At 41.0% G+C, this 22,972-nt stretch overlaps 1 protein-coding gene across 1 annotated transcript; it reads left to right on the forward strand.

Annotated features, from left to right (window-relative positions):
- The first annotated feature begins 332 nt into the window (after positions 1-332).
- On the forward strand, positions 333-1,043 carry LOC137817306 (interactor of constitutive active ROPs 1-like). The gene is made up of 2 exons (XM_068620559.1): positions 333-644; positions 750-1,043. The coding sequence occupies exons 1-2, from the start codon at positions 333-335 to the stop codon at positions 1,041-1,043; spliced, it is 606 nt and encodes a 201-aa protein (XP_068476660.1).
- The last annotated feature ends 21,929 nt before the right edge of the window (positions 1,044-22,972 follow it).

Consider the following 22,972-nt stretch of genomic DNA (forward strand, 5'->3'; position numbering starts at 1 on the left):
GACGAAAGCATCGAAGACGGGCTAGTCTGCAAAAGGAAAAGGAGGGTTGTGATCGAGCCCCCAGCGCCTCCACACCATTCGAGTCCGCTGGGGATGTTCTCGTTTCAAACGCCTCAGTTGCAGAAGCCGCTCCTAAGCAACTTTCTGATACGCAAGCCTCCTCCCAAGCCGCCGAAGAACTCCCTACCTCACCACCACGCCTCGAAGCTCCCCCCGCCATCCAACCTTGTAAGGGTGGTGGTGAGCACCAACCTCCGCCTCCTCCAGCAACCTCAAGCCTCCCAGCCCCTCTTCAAGAAGCCTTGAAGTCCTTCACCGTGCGCCTAAGTGCCATGGTTGACGATTGTCTTCCCCAAATCGTCGGCGAAGGGCTAAGGGACTCCTTGGAGAAGTTTGAGCTCGATAATTGGATCAATCAGGAGGTGGCAAGCACCGCGAAAGCCGAAGCCGAGAAGACCAAGTGCGACATGTTGATGCAAGGCTTCGAGTTTTCGCGGGTCGAAAACGCCCTCAAGGACGAACTCCAAAGCATGCGCAAGGACAACAAAGAACTGCGCAAGAAACTTCATGACAAACTCCTGGATGTCGTCGAGCTGGAGAACAGGATCGTCCCTCTGAGGGAGAAAATTGCCACGCTGGAGGAGGCAAAGAAAACTGACGCCCAAAAGATGGCCAACTTAGAGAAGAGGTGAATCGAGAGGGAGACCCTTCTGGGAAAGGTTGAGCAAGATCGGGATAAGGCCTCCCAGGAACTAAGTGAAACCGTTGCTGAGCTTGCCCGAGTTCGCGAAGAGAACAGCGGGCTCAAGAAGAAGGCCGACGAGCTCGAGCTTGAAGTCACCCAGGTTCGTGAAGAGAACAGTGGGTTCAAGACGAAGATCGACGAGCTTCAGCTTGAGGCTGCCCAAGTTCTCTCTTCCGGCTTTGGCGCTGCTTTGGAGCAGTTTGCTTGCAAATATCCCGACCTTGATCTCTCTGAGTTCTCGATATACAACGAGGTGGTGGACGGCAAGATTGTACCCCCAATTGACTTATCGCCTTGAAACCTCTTATGTTTTACCTTGGTCTATATGTAATAATTTTCATTATGTTCGAACTGTTCGATACTCATGTGCACACACACACATACACACACACACACACATATATATATAATCTTCTAGTTTATCTGCCGTGCAATCAACTGGTTTAACTGGATGGTTTTTTCTTAACTCAACGTACCTTGTACCAACCGGTACTTAACTCTATGCAAACCACCTTAACTTAAACAAACGGTTAATTCGAAACAATAACGTTTAATACGAAATCACTTACTCGGAAAAAAGGGCTTAGGTCGATCTTAGTATCTGAAACCTCTCTCGCCCGATCTATCAAGGGTCAAAGGCATTTCTACGTCGTCGCCCAGAACTTCGCTGACGCGGCCCTTGCCATGCGATTCTCTTTCTGTTTCAATCTCACGCAATGGGCTTCTGGCGACGTCACCTTCCTCTTAACTGAGAACGTCCCCTGCGGGACCACCTCCTGATTTCATCTTTGCTCATTTGGGAGGAGAGCTGCCTTTCGGATCTCTCTCTACCTTCCCCGAGTCTTTACCCTGAAATAACTCACATCATTGTTCCCTCATCTGGGGTAGAGCCGCCTTTCGGATCCTTCTCTACCTCCCTGAGTTTCAGAACAATGATTTGGGTGGTGGGGTGCCCTCTGCGAACCTCTCCTACCACCCTTTAACTTCTAACTTAACTGGTCTTACTAGGTCAATACTGGTGTCTCACTCAAGGGGAAAGAGTTCTTCTCCAACCCACTTTTCCCATACTTGAGATCGTTAACACCCCTGACTTTTCAGTTTCATCTTGCCTGAACTCACTCGAGGGTGAGAAGGACTTTTCCTGATGCCTCAACTTGCCCAGGGGCTACATCTCCTCCTCCCCCGGATGCACTGAGGGCTTTCAACTTGCCTCAATTCGCTCACGCAAAGAGGTCTTGTGATCTGTTCTTGCTTGTACTCGCTCATGGCGAGGAGGACTTTAATCTTTTCTCGCCTACGCTCGCTCGAGGCGAGGAGGTCTTTTAAATCTCTTTCTCGCCTACGCTCGCTCGACGCGAGGAGGTCTTTAAATCTCTTTCTCGCCTACGCTCGCTCGACGCGAGGAGGTCTTTAAATCTCTTTTCTCGCCTACGCTCGCTCAAGGCGAGGAGGTCTTTAAATCTCTTTTCACGCCTGGTGGCGGTTAGAAAAATTTTAAATCTACTTGTGCCTCCGATCGCCGGGTGGCGGTGAGGACTTAAAAAACTTTGTTCCTATGCCTCCGATCGCCGGGTGGCGATGAGGGTTTAAAACTTCATGTTTCGAAAGTTTTATACTGGATGCATGCGATTTAGATTTACCATTTTTAATCTTTCCCCACAAACTTGAAAAACAAACAGCATGCAAACTTAATAACTGGGAAACTTCGATAAACTTCGAAACCTTCTTTATTGGGTGGCCTCATTAAAAACCCTCCTTAGGGAAAAAAGAGTGCCCCCTTGAAAAATTGTTTAAACTGATACATCTTAAACTGTTGGAGTTAATTGCTACTTACAATGCCTTAACTGTAGTAAAACTTGAGATGGGTGGCGTTCCAAGTGCGAGGAATCGCCCCTCCCTCCAGCGTCTCCAAGTGGTAGGCGCCGTTCCCGAGTGCTTCGGTTATTTTGAGTGGTCCTGTCCACTTGGGTGACAATTTGTTTTCCCTCTCGTACTGGTGGGCCTTCCTCATCACCAGGTCGCCATCTCTGAACTGCCTCGGCTTTATCTTGGAGTTGTACTTGCGCTCGACTCTTTTCTTTACTGCCTCGGCCTTCACCCGCGCTTCCTCCCTGACCTCGTCCAGCAAGTCCAAGTTCATTCTCCTTTCTTCGTTCGAGTCTTCCGCCACGAAGTTCTGGAATCTCGGCGAGCTTTCCTGGATTTCAACTGGGATCATCGCATCGCATCCATACACTAAGCTAAACGGGGTTTCGTGGGTTCCCGATTGCTCAGTAGTATGATATGCCCACACTATGCGGGGAACCTCCTCAGCCCAAGACCCCTTGGCCTTTTCCAACCTCCTCTTCAATCCTCTCAGCAGAACCCGATTAGCGGACTCCACTTGCCCATTCGTTTGCGGGTGCTCCACGGAAGCAAACACCTGTTGTGTCCCAATGTCCTCGCACAGCTTCTTCAACAGGTGGCTTGCGAACTGAGTCTCATTGTCTGATACTAGACGCTTGGGCACGCCAAAACGACACACAATATTCTTCCACACGAAACTCTGGATTTTGTGCGTGGTGATCTGGGCTACTGGTTCTGCTTCAATCCATTTCGTGAAGTATTCGATCGCCACAACCAAATACTTCATTTGTCTGATCGCCAACGGGAAGGGTCCCAGGATGTCGATTCCCCACGTGTGGAACGGCCAAGGGTTGTAGATTGACTTTAACTCTTCTGGGGGCGCCTTGTGTTAGTCGGCGTGCTGCGGGCATTGCTTGCAACGCTGGGCATATCTCTTGCAATCTTCCCTCATCGTGGGCCAGTAATAACCTGCACGGACAGTCCTTGTCGCCAGAGATCGACCTCCAATGTGGCTCCCACAAATCCCCTCATGGAGCTCGGCCATAATCCTCGTGCACTTCTCTCCATGTACGCATACAAGAAGAGGGTGTGTAAATCCAAACTTGTACAGCTCGCCGTCGATAAGGGTAAACTTGCTGGAGCTCTTCTTTATTTTTCTGGCCTCTGTTGAGTCCATTGGAAGCACGCCATCCGCTAAGTAGCGTTGGTATGGCGTTATCCACGTATCTGGCTCATGGATAGCACAAACTCGCATCGTTTTCACTTCTTCCACTGGCGCGCTCTGACCCTCGGCGTCCTCAAAGTTTCCTGCGTTAGGGATCTATGGCTCCTCGCCGTTTTTTCCCCGACCTGCAAACATGAAGAATCTGGTGGTCTGCCACGAATGCTCGAGGCGCTTTCAAGGTTTCTTGAATGACAGTCCTCTGTCTGCCCCCCTTGCCCGAACTGGCGAGCTTGGCTAGCAAGTCAGCTCGGGCATTTTGTTCTCTTGGCACGTGCACCACTTCAAACAAAACAAAAGATCTCCTTAGCTCTTGCACGTACTCCAGGTAGGCTGCCATCTGCGGATCTTTGGCTTGGAATTCACCAGTTAACTGTCTAGTGACCAACAGCGATTCGCTTTTGGCCATTAGCACCTTCGCTCCCATTTCTTTTGCCAACAGGATACCGGCGATCAAGGCCTCATACTCTGCTTGATTGTTGCTTGCTTTGAAAGCAAACCTCAGTGATTGCTCTATCAACACACCGTTGGGTCCCTCCAAAATAACCCCAGCCCCGCTACCTAGCTGGTTGGACGACCCATCCACCGAGAGTACCCAACGAAAGTCATCCTTGGCGTTTTTGCGCTGTTTCGGAAGACAGGTTGACCACGAAATCAGCAAAAATTTGCCCCTTGATCGATCCCCGGGGCTCGTACTTGATGTCGAATTCCGACAGCTCCACCGCCCACTTCACCGTTCTTCCAGCTACATCTGGTTTCTTCAAAACCTTTTGGATGGGCAAGTCAGTCATTACCAACACCGTAAAGCTTTGGAAGTAATGGCGCAGCCTCCTCGCCGAAAATACAACCGCTAACGCTGCCTTTTCTAAGGCCTGATACCTCACTTCTGGGCCTTGCAACACCTTGCTAACAAAATAGATGGGTTTTTGGACCTGATCTTGATCATGGACGAGCACTGCGCTTATTGCCCTCTCAGTTTTGGCAAAATACAGCCTGAGTGGCGTTGCAGCTTGGGGTTTGCATAAAACTGGTGGGCTCGCTAAATATTCTTTGAGCTTTATGAAGGCCTCCTCACACTCCTTCGTCCAGACAAACCTGTTGTTCCTCTTCAAGCACTGGAAGTATGGGTGGCCCTTCTCTCCACTTGCCGATACGAATCGGGATAGGGCGGCCATCCGCCCCGTGAGCTGCTGCACCTCCTTCACAGTGGCGGGGCTCCTCATCACCAAAATGGCGGCACATTTCTCGGGGTTAGCCTCGATTCCCCTCTCCGACAGGAGAAATCCCAGAAATTTCCCTGCCTCCACGCCAAAAACACACTTCTCAGAATTCAGTTTCAGCTTGTACCTGGCTATTGTGATGAACAACTCTTCCAAATCGGCGACGTGCTTGTTTTTCTCCAGGGACGTCACGACCATGTCATCAACGTATGCCTGCACATTCCTTCTGAGCATAGGTGCGAGCACCTTGTCCATTAGCCTTTGGTACGTGGCTCCCGCATTCTTCAGCCCGAAGGGCATCATCTTGTAGCAGTAGCATGACCTTTCCGTCATGAAGGCAGTCTTCTCTTCATCCATGGGGTGCATTTTCATTTGATTGTACCCTGAGAAGGCATCCAGAAAACTAAGTAGCTTGCACCCTGATGCACTGTCTACCAGGGTGTCTATACTCGGTAAAGGATAAGAATCCTTTGGACAGGCCTTGTTCAGGTCTGTGAAGTCAACACACATCTGCCATTTTCCGCTACTCTTCTTGACTAGAACGACATTGGCGAGCCATTCTGGATATTGGATCTCCCTGATGTGGCCTGCTGCAAGGAGTTTTTGTGTTTCGTCTTTGATCACCTGTCTTTTCTCCTCGTTGAACTTTCTCCTTCTTTGGCGGATGGGCCTGACTTGGAGATCCATTGCTAAGTGATGGCACAAGAAATCGGGGTCGATCCCCGGCATGTCTGAAGCAGCCCACGCAAATGCATCCAGGTGTCTACTTATCACCTTGGCGATTTGGTCTTGCGTCTCGCTATCTAAGGTTCTCCCCAACTTAAATGTCTTGCCGTTGATCTTCTTCTCGAGCCATTCCTCTACCGGCTGAGGCTTCTTTTCGCTAGCGATCAGCGCCCTCGCGATACCCGTTTCCCTGGCGGTCTCCGAGCAGTTTCTCTCTCCCTCCATCCGAGGGGCGTTTTCGGGCCTCGCCTCTATATCCTCCATCGGCACATCCCCTCGGCGACCACCTCTAACGCCATATCCGAAATTCGCCGGTCTTCCCGCAGAGGCTCCACGCCAGGGGGGGCGTTGTGGTTACGTGGCATATGGATCTCTTGTTCTTGAGGCTGTTTTCGTAGCACTTCTTCGCCTCCTTTTGGTCGGAACAGATGGTGATGATCAACCCTTCCATGGATGGTAGTTTGACCTTCATGTGTCGTGTCGAAGGCACAACTTCTGTTCTGTTGAGCGTTGGCCTTCCCTACAGTATGTTGTATGCTGATGGAGCGTTTACTACAAGATACCTGATCTTCTCTGTTCGTGAAGCCAAACCATCTGTGAACGTCGTCCTTAAATCAACATATCCCCTTACCTCCACTTGATCACCGGCAAAGCCGTACAAGCAGCCCCCACAGGGCCTCAGCTGGTCAGGGGAAAGTTGTAGCTTCTCAAAAGTCGGCCAAAACATTACATCTGCTGAACTTCCTTGGTCGACTAGCACCCGGTGGATGGTCCTTCCCGCCGTGACAAGCGAGATCACAATAGGGTCGTTGTCGTCAACGTCCCTAAGGTCCCCTTTGGTGAACGTGATGTCCACGTCGGGTGAGTGATCTTCAGATCGGCCAACCCCATCACGAACTTGTACCTTGGAGGGCGATTAGTTTCCCTGGGCCGCCCCGACCCCTTGTTCTTATTCTTTTTAGAGTCATAAGGATGGCGCATCCTTTGGTCCCTCTTCCCCGCCGCCGCCTCCATTACCCTCTGCGGCTGGATCCTTGCTGGGGCGCGCGGTTTAGCTGGGGCCACGTTTCCCCTTTTCTCGGAGACTTCGCTCTCGGCGGCGATGTGAGCCACAACACGTCGCCGGATTTCAGCAAACGTGGCGGGGTGACTTCTGATAAGCGACTCACTAAAGGGCCCAGGTAACACACCCTTTTTGAAGGCGTGTACAAACATTTCTTCGTCTTTACCTGGCAAGCGGACTATCTGAGCTCCGAATCTGTTCAGGAAATCCTTCAAGGACTCCCCTTGGTACTGCCTTACGTCAAACAGGTTGTAAGACACCAATGGTGGTGCCTTGTTCACTATATACTGCTCAACAAACATCTTGGAAACTGTTGAACTGTGGTAATGTGGCTAGTAGGTATACTGATGAACCAGTCTAACGCTGTTCCACTAAGAGTGCTCATGAACACCTTACAGTAAATCGCGTCCAACCCCCCGAGAGCATCATCTGGGTATGAAACGTCGTGATATGGGCCTCAGGGTCCTCCACCCCGGTAAAAGACGCTTTCACCGCCACAGTATTAGCCGGGACCACCGAGTCCATGATCTCCTGAGAAAATGGCATGGGAAAGCTGCGCGGTGGGGATGGGGGTGCAGATCTGTCCCCAACCGCACGCTCCTCCTGCTCTTGAAGGGCTTTACGCAACTCTTCGTTAACCCTGTTGAGCTCTTCATTCTTAGCTTGCGAGGCCACTAGTGCCTCGTGCATCCTTTTCTGTTCAGAACGTGATGCGACCACGTTCTCCTGCAGCGTCCTCATCATGTCCATCACTTGTGTCATGGATACAACATCTTCATTTGTCGACGGCGCAACTGAACTAGATCGCGTTGTCCTCATCCTTTCTCAGCAAACTCAACAACTCAAAGAAACTCCAAACGAATGGTGAAAACTCCAGGAACCGACTGCGATAGTGAGCAGTCGAACAGAAAGCACCAAAACCTCAACAAACACGAACTATGGTTGGGAATCACCTTTTATAAGGCCCCACGGTGGGCGCCAGATGATCCTGCCGGTTAACTTAGCGCTAGAGCGTTGTCTCGCCAGCTTGACTCCACGTGCCCTTCAAGTCCACACCATAGAAAGCCTCTCTGAGAACCTGAAAACACAAGGTGGCGCCTCTGCGGCCGGTGGCGCTCCGACGCTCAAGTCAGTAACAAGAACACCCAAAAACTGAGAGAAAATATACTCTGTACAACCGTACTAAAGGCACACAACCCTAGCAATGAGCAGTAATGAAAACGTACCTCTGCAAATTCTGTTAAGTTTACCTTTATAGCTAGGTTTTTTCTCTCTCCAGGCCGTTATGGTTTTGGACGCCTGGCTCACATCCAGCCATGCACGTGTCGCCATCTGGGCTGGGATAGCAGGTAGCGCCCAGCCCTACATGTGTCATCATCTGAGCTAGGACAACTTGAGCGTCATTTTTCTATTGCACCCAACCCTACACGTGTCATCATCTGGATTGGAGTAACTGGTAGCATCCAACCCTACACGTGTCGTCATCTGGGTTGGGGCAACTTGAACGTTATTTCTGTGTAGTAACCAGCCGCGCAGCTAAGTCCTCTACTCAAGGAGCAAGCTAGCACACAATATGCCCTAGAACACCACCTGACCAGGCGAGTATCGGGAGCAGCAAAATGAACCATCTCTATGACATCGCTTGTCGTCAATGGTACCTTCCTTATTGCTACACCATGCATGTTCTAGCTGGGGGAACCTTGCCACCAGCGAATGTCCACTTTGGGAATCCTGTCGCTGATGGGCAAGTTGTTCCCTTCCACCTACTCGACCTCCATGCCCCATGCCAGCGCAACAATCATCTCGTTGGACTTACTCTTCTGAGTTCCCAGCAGCCTTAACTGAGTCTGTTGGGAAATCCAGCGACGTGCTTCTTGCGGCAATGTCAAGCTACCTGGTCGCCAATCGTCTAACAAGTCAACGTTATACAATCTCGGCGACAACCGATCATGTACGTTGTAACACGCCGCTTCCACGAACAGCGACTACACTAGCTTCTGAACCACTCGCCCTTATCTAGCCACGCGCTCTGCTAAACACGCCTCACGTAGTCACGTGCTAGACACGTCATCACACCCGATGACCTGGTCGGTACAAAACCAGTATAAACTGTTGGTGTATCTTTCTCTTACCCTTAAACTCATTTACATTCTATTTTTAGCCTTACTGGTATAAACAATCGATTGTTTCGCAGAAACAACCGATTGTTTTTTTGTTGCTTTGCTGTTTTATTGCTCTTGTTCTTGGCTAACCTGATTTTTGTTCTGGATTCATACAAAGTTTTTTGTTAAACTTTAAAAAGATTTCAAAAACCTTCCTTAAACAATTCACCCCCCTCTCGTTTAAGGCCATATGTTCTAATAATTGGCATCAAGAGCTTGGTACTTGAAAAATATTCAAGTTTGATCCTAAAATCTTTTTTCTATGCCTGAAAAACTACCTTTTGAGGAGGGTGCTCCAATTAATAAACCACCTTTGTTTTGTGGTTTGAATTACAAATATTGGAAAACTAGAATGAAAATCTTTGTTGAATCTATTGATCAAGGAATTTGGGATGCAATTGAAAATGGTCCTTTCATTCCTAGAATTGAAAAGGCTGAATCTTTTACTAGAAAACCTTGGTCCCAATGGACTAATGAAGAAAGTGAAAAGGCCAAATTTGATTGCATTGCCAAAAATATCATAACATCTGTTGTAAACTTCAATGAATTTTTCTGGATTTCGCATTGTGAATCAACTAAAGAAATGTGGGACACTTTAGAAGTCATCCATGAGGGACAAATGAAAATGAAGAGAAAGTGCTTAGCATGCTGTTTAAGAAACTCAGAAAATTATTGAAGAAAAGAATCAACAAAAGAAAATCATCCAAAAAGCTAGACAAAGAAGAGAACAAAGGAAAATCAAGAAAAGCTTGCAATGACAACTCATCAAGCATATCTTCAAGTGAAGTTGAAAAAGCAAATCTCTGTCTAATGGCTAAAAAGGAGGATGATTCAAGTAGTGAGAGCAGTGTAAGTTCTAGTACCTCCTTAAATGCTGAAAACTATAGTCATTTGCTTCAAGATTTTAAAGAAACCCATGAAGAAGCTAACCGATTGGCTCTCTTGAACAATCGTTTGAAAGGTATGAACAACTGGCTTGAAAACAGAGTCAAAGCACTGGAAGAAGAATTAGAAAATTCGAAAACAAATTTTGAAAACCTTGAAATGCTTTACAAAAATTCTTCTTGTAAGTGTGATTCTCTTGTTTGTGAAAATTGTGAATCTCTTGAAAAGAAGGTTCACTACCTTGTGAAAACTGTGGATAAGATTTCAAAAGGCAAATCCAACTTTGAGAGTGTCTTAGCATCTCAAAACTGTGTTTTTGGAAAAGCTGGATTGAGTTTTAATCCATAGAACAAGTTTTCAAACTCTTTTTCAAAAGTGCCAGAAAAACAACCGATTGTTAAATTGAAACAACCGGCTGTTACATGTTTTTACTGCATGAAAGGAGGCCACTCAGTTAGATTATGTAAAATTAGGAAATATTCTGTTCCGAAAGGCTTTATAAGATGGATTCCTAAAAATTCTGAAGTTCCCAGTGATGAAAGTAATTCAAGAGGACCCACATTTGTAAAGGGACCAAATCTTTGCACTTGAAATTGAATTTTGTAGGGAAAACTAATGGGAAGCATGCAACAGTGGTATCTGGACAGTGGCTGCTCAAAACACATGACAGGAGATAAATCTAAGTTTGTGATAGAGATCAAATAAGAGGGGATTTTACTAATGGAGGAAGAGGTCATTCACCCAAACATTTGAAGTTCTTCCTTCTAGTCTTTTAAACAATTAATGAAGAATTTAAATAAAGAGAGGACCAAGCCTAAAGCCAAAAGAAGACTACAAGCTTTCAAGAATGGGCTTCAATTAATATCTCTCTTTATAGTTTCTTTTGTATAAATTTGTAAATAATATAGAATAGTGTTTAGGCAGGTGCTAAGAGGGAAACCTAAAGATACCTCTTGTGTAAAGCATATTTAGATATTAGGTTTAGAAAAATCTAGAAAGGTATCCCTTCCTTCTCCACTTTAGGCGCTAGAAGTGGAAGAGTTGCAAGGTAACCTTGGTTAGCTTCCTTTGTAAGATTCTTGTACACTCATGACCGGTCCTTCTCCTATAAAAGGAGGGCTTGAGTCTTTCTAATACAGATTTGATATTTTGAGTACAAAAATTCTCCCAAATTGGTGAGTGATTGAGAGACTTGTGTCTTTTCTTACCCTAGTCTTATCTTGAGAGCAATCTTGGAACCTCAAGTGGCGGCATCTGCACTCATCTTGAAGCTTTGCATCCTTCAAGTGGCGTGTTCCTCTCCAAGGACTCCAACCACATAAGTTCTCTTCTCCTTCCCATCTTATTCATCCATTTCTATTCCCAAATAAACTCTAGAAACATGTCTTAGGCTTTTCTTGCACTTTTGTTCGGTTCATTTCATTCTTTAACTGTTTTAATCGGTTCATTAGCTTGCTTTCATGCTTTTGTTCGGTTCAATTGCTTTCTAGGTAGTTTTAAAGCAATTGATTACATAAGGAATTCTCAATGGTTTTTGAGGACTGGCTCAGGTGTTGAGTGAGTATAAACATTTTTTGTGAATCTCTTTATCCGTACACTTTTTAAATTGCTTTAAATCTGTTTTAATAAACTGCTGATAAAAACAATCGACTATTTCGTAAAAAAACAACCGGTTGATTTTCTACATCAAGCTTAAAAACAGTTTTATATTTGGCTAGACAGATATTCTGATGGAGATCAAGCTCAAGTGGACATGAAGGCCAATCAACAAGATCAAGAAGAGGTAGAGGCACAAATAGAGGACGTCCATGGAGGTCAAAGCCCACCTCAAAGGCTTACAAGAAGCATGTTCAAAGCTTTAGGAGCTAGGGGACAATTATTTTCTCTTTTTGTAATTTCTTTGGTTGAAGGTGCTTAGAGGGAAACATTAGAAACCTCTATTGTTATAGCATCTTTTAGTCTTTAGTTAGGAGCTTTAGAAGGGGGGTGCATTAGTAGATAGGTGTAGGAGTAAATAAGGAGGTACTAAAGTGAAGGAAGAGGTCACACCTTCCTCATGCTTGTTTTTAGGCGCCGGTTCTAGTGAGCTTTAGGAGGGAATTTTGAATTCTTTTAGTTTGATTTTCAGCACCTCTAGGCTATAAATATAGGTGCTTCCCTTGTACATTTCATATTTGAATTTTAATTAGAGAAACTATACTCAAATTTTGAGAGAGCATTGGAGAGCTTTGAGCCTTCTTCTCTAGTCTTATCTTGAAGGATCCATGGTGTCCTCAAGTGGCGGCAGCACACTCATCTAGGAGCAACCATCCTTCTAGTGGCGTGATCATTCAACCTTACATCCATCTTCATGAGCATTCTTTTCTCCTTCCTTCCTTCTCTTTCAATTGTTCATGCTTAAGCTTGTTTCCTTGAAATTCTGTCTTGTGTTCTTGAGTTTGTGGTTCGGCTGTTCTTATTTTCCAGCAATCCTTTTTAGTTCTCTTGCCTTTTAATTCATTTTGTTCGGTTCATTTTGGTTCTTATTCAATTCTATTCGGTGCTTTTGTTTTTTACCTCTTTTTGTTGGTTCAATTTGACAATATGAGGAACTTCCATATGAGTTTGGATTTGGTGCTAGTTTTGATGAGTTCTTGACTTAGAACATTGATCCAATTCTAAGAAAAAGTGCCTAACAATTGTCCAACTCAAGTTGATTCCTAAGAATGTCAAGAATCATTCTCTTCTTTGCTATTGGAATCACATCATGTGGTATCAAGAGTTTAGGTGTGTTCTTGTTTGATTTTTGAGTTGTGTAGCACTTTAATTTCAAGAGCTCTTTCATTTTCTTGCAATTTAAGGTTCTGTTTTAGGCTTATTTGAGTATTGCTTGTTGTTTTAATTTTTGTGCCTATCATATGTTTGAGTATTTTCCTTCATAACCTTTCACTCTACCTTCAATACTTGTGAAAATCTTTCAAAAACAATTCACTCCCCCCCCCCTTTTGTTTTAGCCCATTAATTCTAACAGGGATAACAGGAGGAAGCTGAAGTCCTTCATTTAAATTGTTGGCTTATAATTTTGAACAATTTTTTTCTCATTTGTGTTGTTTTAATCCTTTTTTCTGTCTATTTGTGAAGACAAATAGGGGGAGAAGTGAGCTTTGGTAAGCTTTGGGTTGTAATGTTCTAAACTTTCATTTCCTTTGTTTTTGCATACTTGTTTGAACACTGCTTTAACTGGTTTTTAAAACTCTGATAAAAAAATTTAACTGGTTATTCCTGCGAAATAACCGATTGTTTTTTTGTGTTACACCTATGTATGTTTGATTGGTTTCTCACATTGGTTTGGCTGATGTTCCTCTTTGGAAATAACCTAGTGGAAACTAGTTTGTGGTGCCTGTTTGATTGGAATAGATTACCCTATGTTTATGTGTTTGCTTGTGAATGCAGGTTAAGCAAGATTCTAAACAGAACATTCCAAAAAGCATCCCAAGGATTTGTCTCCATCGAATAGGGGGAGATTGTAGATTATGGAAGCTTTGATGATTCAAATCTCTGTTGAAGGTCTCTGTGTTGATGTTGTGCTGCTTTTGGATTGAGCTTATTCTAGGGTGTTTAGAAATCTTGTAAAAGATCATTCCTAGTCCTTTGCACAAAGTTAGTTCAATCTTTTTAAAAGGGAAAACTGTTTTTCTAAGCAAAGAGAAAAACAACCAGTTAAAACCACGATATAATCGGTTGTTTGTCACTTGGCTTGGTTAAGGTTTTCAAAACTGTTTTTGACTTGGTTAAATAACTGAAAAACCAATTCAACTAGTTAAAACGACATTTCAACCGGTTGATTGTCACGTTTCATAACACCTTTTCGAAAACCTGTTAATCAGTTTTGCAAATGAATCAAAAATGTTTTGGCTCATGATTGCTTTCTAGAACGACTAGTTTGAGAGCTATAAATATGGCTTTCCTTTCAAAATTAAATACAAAAGAAAGATATCAAATATAGCGAGATTGAGATTGATTTTGAGAAAAAAATTTCAAAGGTTTGCAAGATTGCTAAGTAGTTGTGCATTGGTTCAATGTCTTATCATAGGAGCTCTGTGATTCTTGTAAATCCAGGTGTAATTTGTTACTTTTTGATTCTTGTAATAGTTTATTTTATATACTTGTGAAGTGTGTAAACTTGTAGGGTCAGAGGGTGTTCTGACTAAGGTTGTGTGTTTGGCAAAAAGGGTAAGTGGTTCTTGTGGTATCAAGATCACCTCTTTGTGGTTGTATGAATTGTAATCTGTGATTGGTTTCTAGTGGAAACCAGTGGTTATTCTGTGAACTTGATGTAGCTCAAGGTTGAGTGAACCAATATAAATTGGCTGAGTAATCTCTCTCTTTCTCTCACTCCTTATTAACGGTTTGATTTGAATTGGTTTTAGTTGCTTCCATAAACAACCGGTTAAAACGGAGTTTCAACCGATTGAAATTCTGCAAGCAGTTTTAATTACATTGTTTGATTGACTTCATTGATTGCTTCTTCTGTGATTGTTGATAAAGCTTCATTCTTATTCAATCTTAGCGAAAATATTTTGATAAACAATTTGTTGAACCAAGTGGTGTTCAAGCTTTGAAGAATCCAAACCCTTTGAAGGATGCTGAAGCCTTGGCTGAGCTTGCTGTTGCTGTATTGTTTTAGTCAGGATCTAGGGTAGATTGTGTATGTAATCCACCTCTTGATTGAATCCAAAGCATAGGCATTCTCAATCTTTTTGAAAGAAAAATGTTTTTCAAACTAAGTTAAAAACAACCGATTGTTTTGTCGAAATAACCAATTGTTTATACTTAGATGTTTTTAGAAAAGATTGAAAACTGTTTTTCAAATGGTTGAACTGTTAGAACCAAAACAACCGATTGATTCGAGGAAACAACCGATTGTTTGTTTTGGTACCATAACAGAAAAACTGTTTTATCTTTGACTGAGCTTTTAAAGATTTAACTGCTTACGCTCTAGTCTTTAAATGCTTTGACCAATCTTTAAATGCAATTTAAGAGTTTGTTAAGATTTGATAACAAACAACATCTTTGAATAAATTCAGAAAAACAGATTTGTGAAACAAGGTTTTCTATAGAGTTTTTGAATTTTTCAAAAGAGCTGAGATTACTTAGAGTTTGGGATTGATCAAAGTGTGTGGAATAGGATTCTGCTTGTATTGATTTCTGATTATCTTCTGTAACAAGTGTAATCCTTGTACTCTGCTGAACAAGTTTCGTTTCTGTGTTTGCTGAGATTGGCTGTGTGTTCTTGAGGGGATCAAGATCAACAATCTTAGTGTTGGTGTGTTAGCCAAGAAGAGTGTGTGTCTTGAGGTGATCAAGGTCACTTTCTTGGTTGTGGTGTAAGTGATCAAGGTGTGGTTGCTTAGTGGATTTCCTCAGTGGTTTCTGAGAAGACTGGATGTAGCTCTGGGTTTAGAGTGAACCAGTATAAACTTCTGTGTGCAATCTCTCTATCCTTAATCTCTTTAAATTCAATTTTGTTTCTTGTTTGCTGGTATAAACAACCGATTGTTTTTCTGGTACTGTAGTTTTTGCTTGCTGTTTTGGCAAACTGAATTCATTATCAATTGTTTCTTGAGAGAATTTCATTCTTGACTTAAAAGTTTGCGAAAACCCTCTTTAAACAATTCACCCCCCTCTAGTTTAAAGCCATCCATTCTAACATAATTCACCCCCTTGTTTAAGTTATTAATTCCAACAACCTAGACTATCAAATTGAAGGAGTCCTGAAGCAGTTAGCTAAAGTTTACTTCAAGCACAAGTGATCCTTTTCAAATCTTTCACTTCTATGTCATGTTGAACAATTTTCTTTTAAATTTTTTGCACTGGTTGTGTTTTGATTTATGAATTGTAATAACACTTTATGGCGTTTTTATTTTGAACTGTCATGTATGGCTATTGTGTGTTTCGTTCTTTATCTATGCCTTAATTCTGTTTGATGAATCTAAAGGGGGAGAAGAATAGCTCATGTAAGTGTTTGCAAGTTCAGGTATTAATCTACAGGAAGGTATAATATTTCTCCAATTTGTTCTGTTTCACCTTTAAATTTTTTATGTACATTCTAGAATCTAGTGTAGTACAAGTGTTGACCATGACCTTCCTTCAAAGCTATGCAAAGCAATGGGGATTTTTCTCCATCAAACATGGGGAGATTGTTGAAGATGGATGAAGCTTTTTATATGTTGTCCTAGTATGTGTTTGATGAAGAAAATAACAAGTTTGCTTTGAAGGTTGTAGTGATGTAATTAGGTGATCTTGTATATAAGTTAGAGTGGGTTTAAGGTTGCCTTTTTCTTCATGAACTACCTTATATGCCTAATCAAGGTGGTGAGATCAAGCACAAGAAGTGATTCAATGTTTTCCTAAAAACTACTTTAAGTTTTCTCAAAATCAGGTTACTGCACAAAAATAAATCTGTTGATTTGTAAAACAATAGATTTATTTCTGAACTGCTGAAACATTTTCAAAATTCTGTTAGGGCACCAAACAGTTTGTTGTAGCCTGTTATTTCTGTTAAGATGAGCTGAAAGTGTTTTCAGAAAAACAATCTGTTTATTTTGGATTTAACTTGTTCTTTTTATAACAACTTTTAACCGTTTTTTGAAAAGTTGTTATAAACTGTTTTCTATATAAAGAGAGGAACATCTCACATGAAATGGAGTTGTGCAATCACGTTTTAAACAGAGATCAAAAGTTTTCAGTGAGAGGAAAAAGGATTTGAATGAATTTTTGAAAGATTTTCTAAAAAGAACTTCAAGAGTGCTTGTTCTTAGTGTGCCTTGATGATGGAAGAGGCCCCAACACCAACTCTATTGAAAGGCCACCAACATGTCAAATGGAGTCAACCACTAGAGTTATGGTCAAGATGAACCAAGGGGACACATTTTACTAGAGTTATGGTCAAGATGAACTAAGAGGACGCATTTTACATGCCATAAACTCTAGTATAGAGTTGCATGTTATTTCTTGTCAAAAATTAGCATAAGAACTTTATTTGTAATTTTTCTTAGAATTAATTTTGGCACCTAAAACACCAACCTAGGTAAACTTAGAGTTTCTAAAAACCTCTAAATTTACCTAGGCCGGTCTAGAAAGCCCATGGAGGGGGTGAGCATACAAACTAGACACACCCCTCCTCATGTGCTCATTTAGGCTCCACTTTTGGGAGGGAATTCATTTCAATTTCCCTCCACTTTCTTTTGAATTTCCAGCCCTCTAAACACTATAAATAAGAGGGTTTGGCTCATGTATTTGGAAGATTAATACACTTAGTGAATTGCTGCCAAATTGTGCCAATTTCAATTCTTGCCCAAAAATCTCTTAGGTTAGGCTATTGATCTTCACAAATCCCCCTTACCAAATAGAGTTGGCCTCACCACTCTTAATCCCTACCTTTCATGCACCTTCAAGGTCACCATCACTCTTAGGAGGACCTTGCACGCTTTCAATCCATGGAGCTTCCGCTATTCACCTACAATTTCTACAAACAATGAAGGCACCTCTCCATCATTTGGTATCTAGAGCCATGGTCTTCAAGAGATAAGTGCCTTATTTCGTTTTTATTTTTTGTGTTCATTCAAATCCGTGTTGTTCTTCATGATTTCTTGATTGTCTTGCTGTTTTGGTTTAATCCAATCGGTGTATTCATGTTCAATTTGTTTTTGAGCTTCTATTTTGCAAATTTTGTGTAGGATCCATATAGATTTGTGTTGCTGATCTGTTTTTGGTTTATTTGAGTCTTTATTTCAATTTCAATCGGTTTATATTGTGTTGTTTTGAGTCATTTTGATTTTTGAATCCAATTGTGTTTTGTCTAATCATGTTTCTCCTAAATTGTCATCAATTCCATGTAGTGCTGTTTTTGATAATTTTGGTTTCTTGATTTGCTTGAGTCCAGTTTTAATCTGAGTTTTTTTTATCCTTTGGTGCATTTTTCCTTTTAGATTTGAGTTCATATTTGTGTGTTAGATCCATACAAATTCTATACATCAATTCCATTGTGTTCTTGAAGTTTCTTCAAATTGTTTTTAATTCCATAATTAGGATCACTCTGTTTTCAATTCTGTGCTGGCTGATTTTACTTATCAAATTAAAATCCATTGAAGAAAAATTATGAAACTCTGGATTTATACATATTGATGTGTTAGAAAAACAAGAAAGAAATAATCAAATCAAAAGATAAAATAGAAAAAAAATGATAAATCAAACAAAAAAGTGTACATCCTGGCGCCAACAGACACAGTAATTTGACAATATATTTTAAAATTTTATCACAATTATTTGGTTCATTTTTTTGGTGTGATTCCAGCGCCAAAAGTTTTCTAAGATCTTGAATTGTTTGTGGTTCAAATTTCATATTCAAATTTCAAATAGCCAGCTCAGCGTAAATTTTCTAAGTCACGCTTTTGTGCCTAAAAATTTCCAGTAGTACTGTTTTGCTTTTTTTAATCAATTCTAGTGCCAATCTTTAGGTTCAATTTGTGTGCCATCTTTAATTGAGTGCTTATTTGATTGCTTGTCAAATTTATTCAACATTCCTTCTAGTTGTGTCATATAAATTATTCCATTCGTTGTTGTTCCCTTCAAAATTTGAATTGTTCTTTGCTTTAATTTGTTGACCTCTAATTGTTGGTGAAAGAATTTCCAAATTGGTGCTTGTTAAGTTGGAATTAACCTTTGTGGTGAGTCCATCCCTATTTAGTAGGTACTGTTTTGGAGATTTTAATTGACTAACCATAAGAGGTTAAGGCAAGGAGCTGGAGCAAATAGAAATACAAACACATACACATTGTATAGCACATCAAGAAAGACCAATCGCAAGCCGAGGAGTGCATAGTTTAGGAAATCTGAATTTTATTTTGTGTAATTCAATTTCTTTTGTATTTCCTTTGAGTTGTAATTACATTCAATTTGATTAATTAATGGAATAATTACGTATTAGACGGTGAGTGTGTCTTCAATGGCTCTAAGTGTCTAGAAGCCTGACCTTAGGATTCGTCTAGTTTTAAAGCTTTTTAGTTAGTAATCTTTAATTGTGTCTAGTTAATTGTTTTGCTTTACTTACTTGTTTTGTATTGTTAATTGCTTTGCATTGTTTTCTTTGCATAAAATTGTGTTTTCATTCCTACTTGTGATTTAAGTAAGTTACTTAGAAAAAGGTTTGTGACAAGTTTTGAGGGATAAATTTTGGCAAGGAAAGACTTGGTACTTAAGAGATCCTAGTGATCCACCTCTCTTTCCTGGAAAGCTACCTTCATTACTATCCTTATCTTTTTTGGGGTAAAATACTTATAACACAAAACTTTAACCATGTCTTCTCATTCTCGTAATTCTAATGAAAGTGAGGGAACATCCATCAAATATCTTGCGGAAAAAATTGCACAAGATGTTCAAGCACTTTCATATAGACAATTACAACATGAGGCCCAACTTAAAGAAAGGGATGCTCAATTTTCTTTGATGCAAGATGAGTTGAAAGTGGTTAAAGAAAGAAATGAATACACCAAAATCAAAAAAAAGTTTGCACGCATCTAGCTCTAGGGGCAATGATTCATATGGAGAACAAAGTCTTAAAATTAACGAATACTATCAACCATTCCCTAGGAAAGCTAGAAAGGAAAGAAAAGAAAACCCAAAGGAGGTTAGGGTAGAGCTACCACATTTCTATGGAAAAGAACATGTTGAAACATATCTAAAATGGGAAATGAAGGTAGAACAATTGTTTGCTTGCCATGGAGTAATGGAGGAAAGAAAGGTACCCTTAGCCACCTTAAGTTTTCAAGGAAATGCTATGTATTGGTGGACTGCCCTTGAGAGAGAAAGGCGCCTTCATAAGGACCCTCCCATTACATATTGGAATGACCTTAGGGGAGCCTTAAGACGCCGCCATATTCCCTCCTACTACAATAGGAAGTCAATGGACAAACTCCAAGGACTTCATCAAAAAAATCTAAGTGTAGAAGAATATTGGCAAAAGATGGTGTTATATATAAAAAGGGCAGGGATTAACGAAGACAATCATACCACCATATCTAGATTTTTAAGTGGCCTCAAACTTGAGATAAGAAACAAAGTTGAACTTTTAACTTATAGAGATTTAAATTACTTGTTTCAACTTAGCATTAAAGTTGAAAAACAAATTTTGAGAAAACAATCAAGTCAAAAACAAAGTTCATACTTTGTATCTTATGACAAGGATGAGTTCCAAAGAGGGGAAGAACATATAAAAGAAACATCTCTAAAACTTTCCCAAAACCTATCCGAGCATATCTCACACACTCAAGCTAGAATAATTCAATGTTTAGAATATCTTGGTAAGGATCATTTAGCATCTCATTGTTCCAATGAAAGATCTATGATCTTAAGGAACAATGCTAACAATAGTAGCCAAGAAAAAGAAACTAGTGAGAGCGAAGAACATGAGAAAAAAAAGAAAGAAATAGAAAAGTCAAGTGAGGGGTTGTTTGAAAAAGAAGAAGAGGAATCTAGAAAGAATGAGGAATATCTTACAACACCCCTTACAAGCATAGTAAAAAAAGAATATTTAAAGAGGGATTGCATAGGTAAATATGTAGTAGTTTATGATTACCTAAGCCACCTTAGGGAACTTTTCTTAGTGTTTAGAACTAATAGTTTGTTTGCTAATAGTGATAAATGTACTTTTGTGTTGATAGTGTAGTGTCTTTGGGTTTTATAGTTAACAAAAATGGGGTACATGTTGACCCCGAGAAAATCAAAGCATCCATGATTGGCCAACAAGTTAGGACTTGTTAGGAGATGTTAGGAGTTTTCATGGTCTAGCAAGTTATTATAGGAGATTTGATCCTAACTTCTCAAGTCTAGCTTCACCACTCAATGAGTTAGTGAAGAAAGACACTCCATTTTGTTGGATGGAGAAGCATGAGCAAGCCTTTCAAAGGTTGAAAGCTCAACTCACCAATGCACCTATTCTAGCTTTACCAAACTTTGTAAAAACTTTTGAGCTAGAGTGTGATGCATCGGGAGTAGGAATAGGTGTTGTGTTGTTGCAAGGTGGGCACCCAATTGCATATTTTATTGAAAAACTTCATGGTGCAACCCTCAACTGCCCCATCTATAACAAAGAGCTCTATACACTTGTGAGGGTCTTGCATGAGTCTTTAAAATATTTAAAGAGTCAACACAAGTTAAAAATACATGCAAAGTGGATGGAATTTCTTGAGCAAATTCCATATGTTATCAAATACAAGAAGGGCAATACAAATATTATGGTGGATGCTCTATCAAGGAGACATGCCCTTTTTTTAAAACTCGGAGCCCAAATTCTTGGATTTGATAACATACCTAAACTTTGTAAAGAAGATCAAGATTTTGCACCCACTTGTGCTAAGTACCAACATAGAGCACATGGAGGGTTTTATGTTTATGAGGGGTACTTATTTAAAGAAGAAAAACTTTGCATACCCCAAATAACACATAGAACACTCGTTGTAAATGAATTACATGAAGGAGGATTCATAAGTCTTTTTGGAGTTGATAAAACTCTTGAGCTTTTGAAAGAAAAGAAAATTATGAACTCCTCCCAAAAGAAATATTGTAATAAGTTGCCAAAAACAATAGAAAAACAAGAGGAATGGCAACTTAATAAAAAAAAATTTATACAACTTTTCAAACTAACACATTTGCTTTGTTTGATGATTCCCATAGATGGACATTTGATCCGGGAGGACGAGCATAGTTGTCAAAGCAAGAGGCTGCTATTCGAGATCGACCTTGTAGGTTTGAGGATAGATTTTCTCCAGAAGGAGGAGATGATGGACACCATCCAGCCACATACATTCCCTTACCATTGACGAGGACGAAGCCTTGGATTTGAGGACAAATACTTTTTAAGAGGGAAGGAATGATGGAAGAGGCCCCAACACCAACTCTATTGAAAGGCCACCAACATGTCAAATGAAGTCAACCACTAGAGTTATGGTCAAGATGAACCAAGGGGACACATTTTACTAGAGTTATGGTCAAGATGAACCAAGAGGACGCATTTTACATGCCATAAACTCTAGTATAAAGTTGCATTTTATTTCTTGTCAAAAATTAGCATAAGAACTTTATTTGTAATTTTTCTTAGAATTAATTTTGGCACCTAAAACACCAACCTAGGTAAACTTAGAGTTTCTAAAAACCTCTAAATTTACCTAGGCCGGTCTAGAAAGCCCATGGAGGGGGTGAGCATACAAACTAGACACACCCTTCCCCATGTGCTCATTTAGGCTCCACTTTTGGGGGGAAATTCATTTGAATTTCCCTCTACTTTCTTTTGAATTTCCAGCCCTCTAAACACTATAAATAAGAGGATTTGGCTCATGTATTTGGAAGATTAATACACTTAGTGAATTGCTGCCAAATTGTGCTAATTTCACTTCTTACCCAAAAACCTCTTAGGTTAGGCTATTGATCTTCACAAATCCCCCTTACCAAATAGAGTTGGCCTCACCACTCTTAATCCCTACCTTTCATGCACCTTCAAGGTCACCATCACTCTTAGGAGGACCTTGCATGCTTTCAATCCATGGAGCTTCCGCTATTCACCTACAATTTCTACAAACAATGAAGGCACTTCTCCATCACTTGATCTTGGTGGAGGTGTTGTTACTGTTGTGTTGCAATTTGGGCTACTGGTTTTCAGTTTCTTGCATCTTCTTTCAGGTGTTTTCCTTCCTTAATTCATTCTTGTGTAAAGGTGTTTGTGTAAGTCACTTCTTGATAGGGTTTCTTAAAGTGCAAGTAGTGCTGAAATAGGGTTTTCAGTTTTGAGTGTCTTGTTCTTGTAGGGTTCAAAAATTGCAAGGTGTTGTAATTGCTTTGAACAGTTTTTAGTGAATTTCACCTTGCTGTGAAGTGAAACTAGATGTAGCTCTTTATGAGTGAACCAATATAAATTGTGTTTGCATCATTGTTCTCAATCCCTGCATTCTTTTCTGCTTAATTGGATAATCTGTCAGGAAATAAATTTGTTCTTTTAAAACAAACAGTCAACAATTTTTGAACCATGTCTTTAATATTCATGGATATTTATCTTTTAAGGGCAATGATCAA

Source organism: Phaseolus vulgaris, unplaced genomic scaffold (genome assembly GCF_000499845.2).
Source record: "Phaseolus vulgaris cultivar G19833 unplaced genomic scaffold, P. vulgaris v2.0 scaffold_29, whole genome shotgun sequence".
NCBI lineage: Eukaryota > Viridiplantae > Streptophyta > Magnoliopsida > Fabales > Fabaceae > Phaseolus > Phaseolus vulgaris.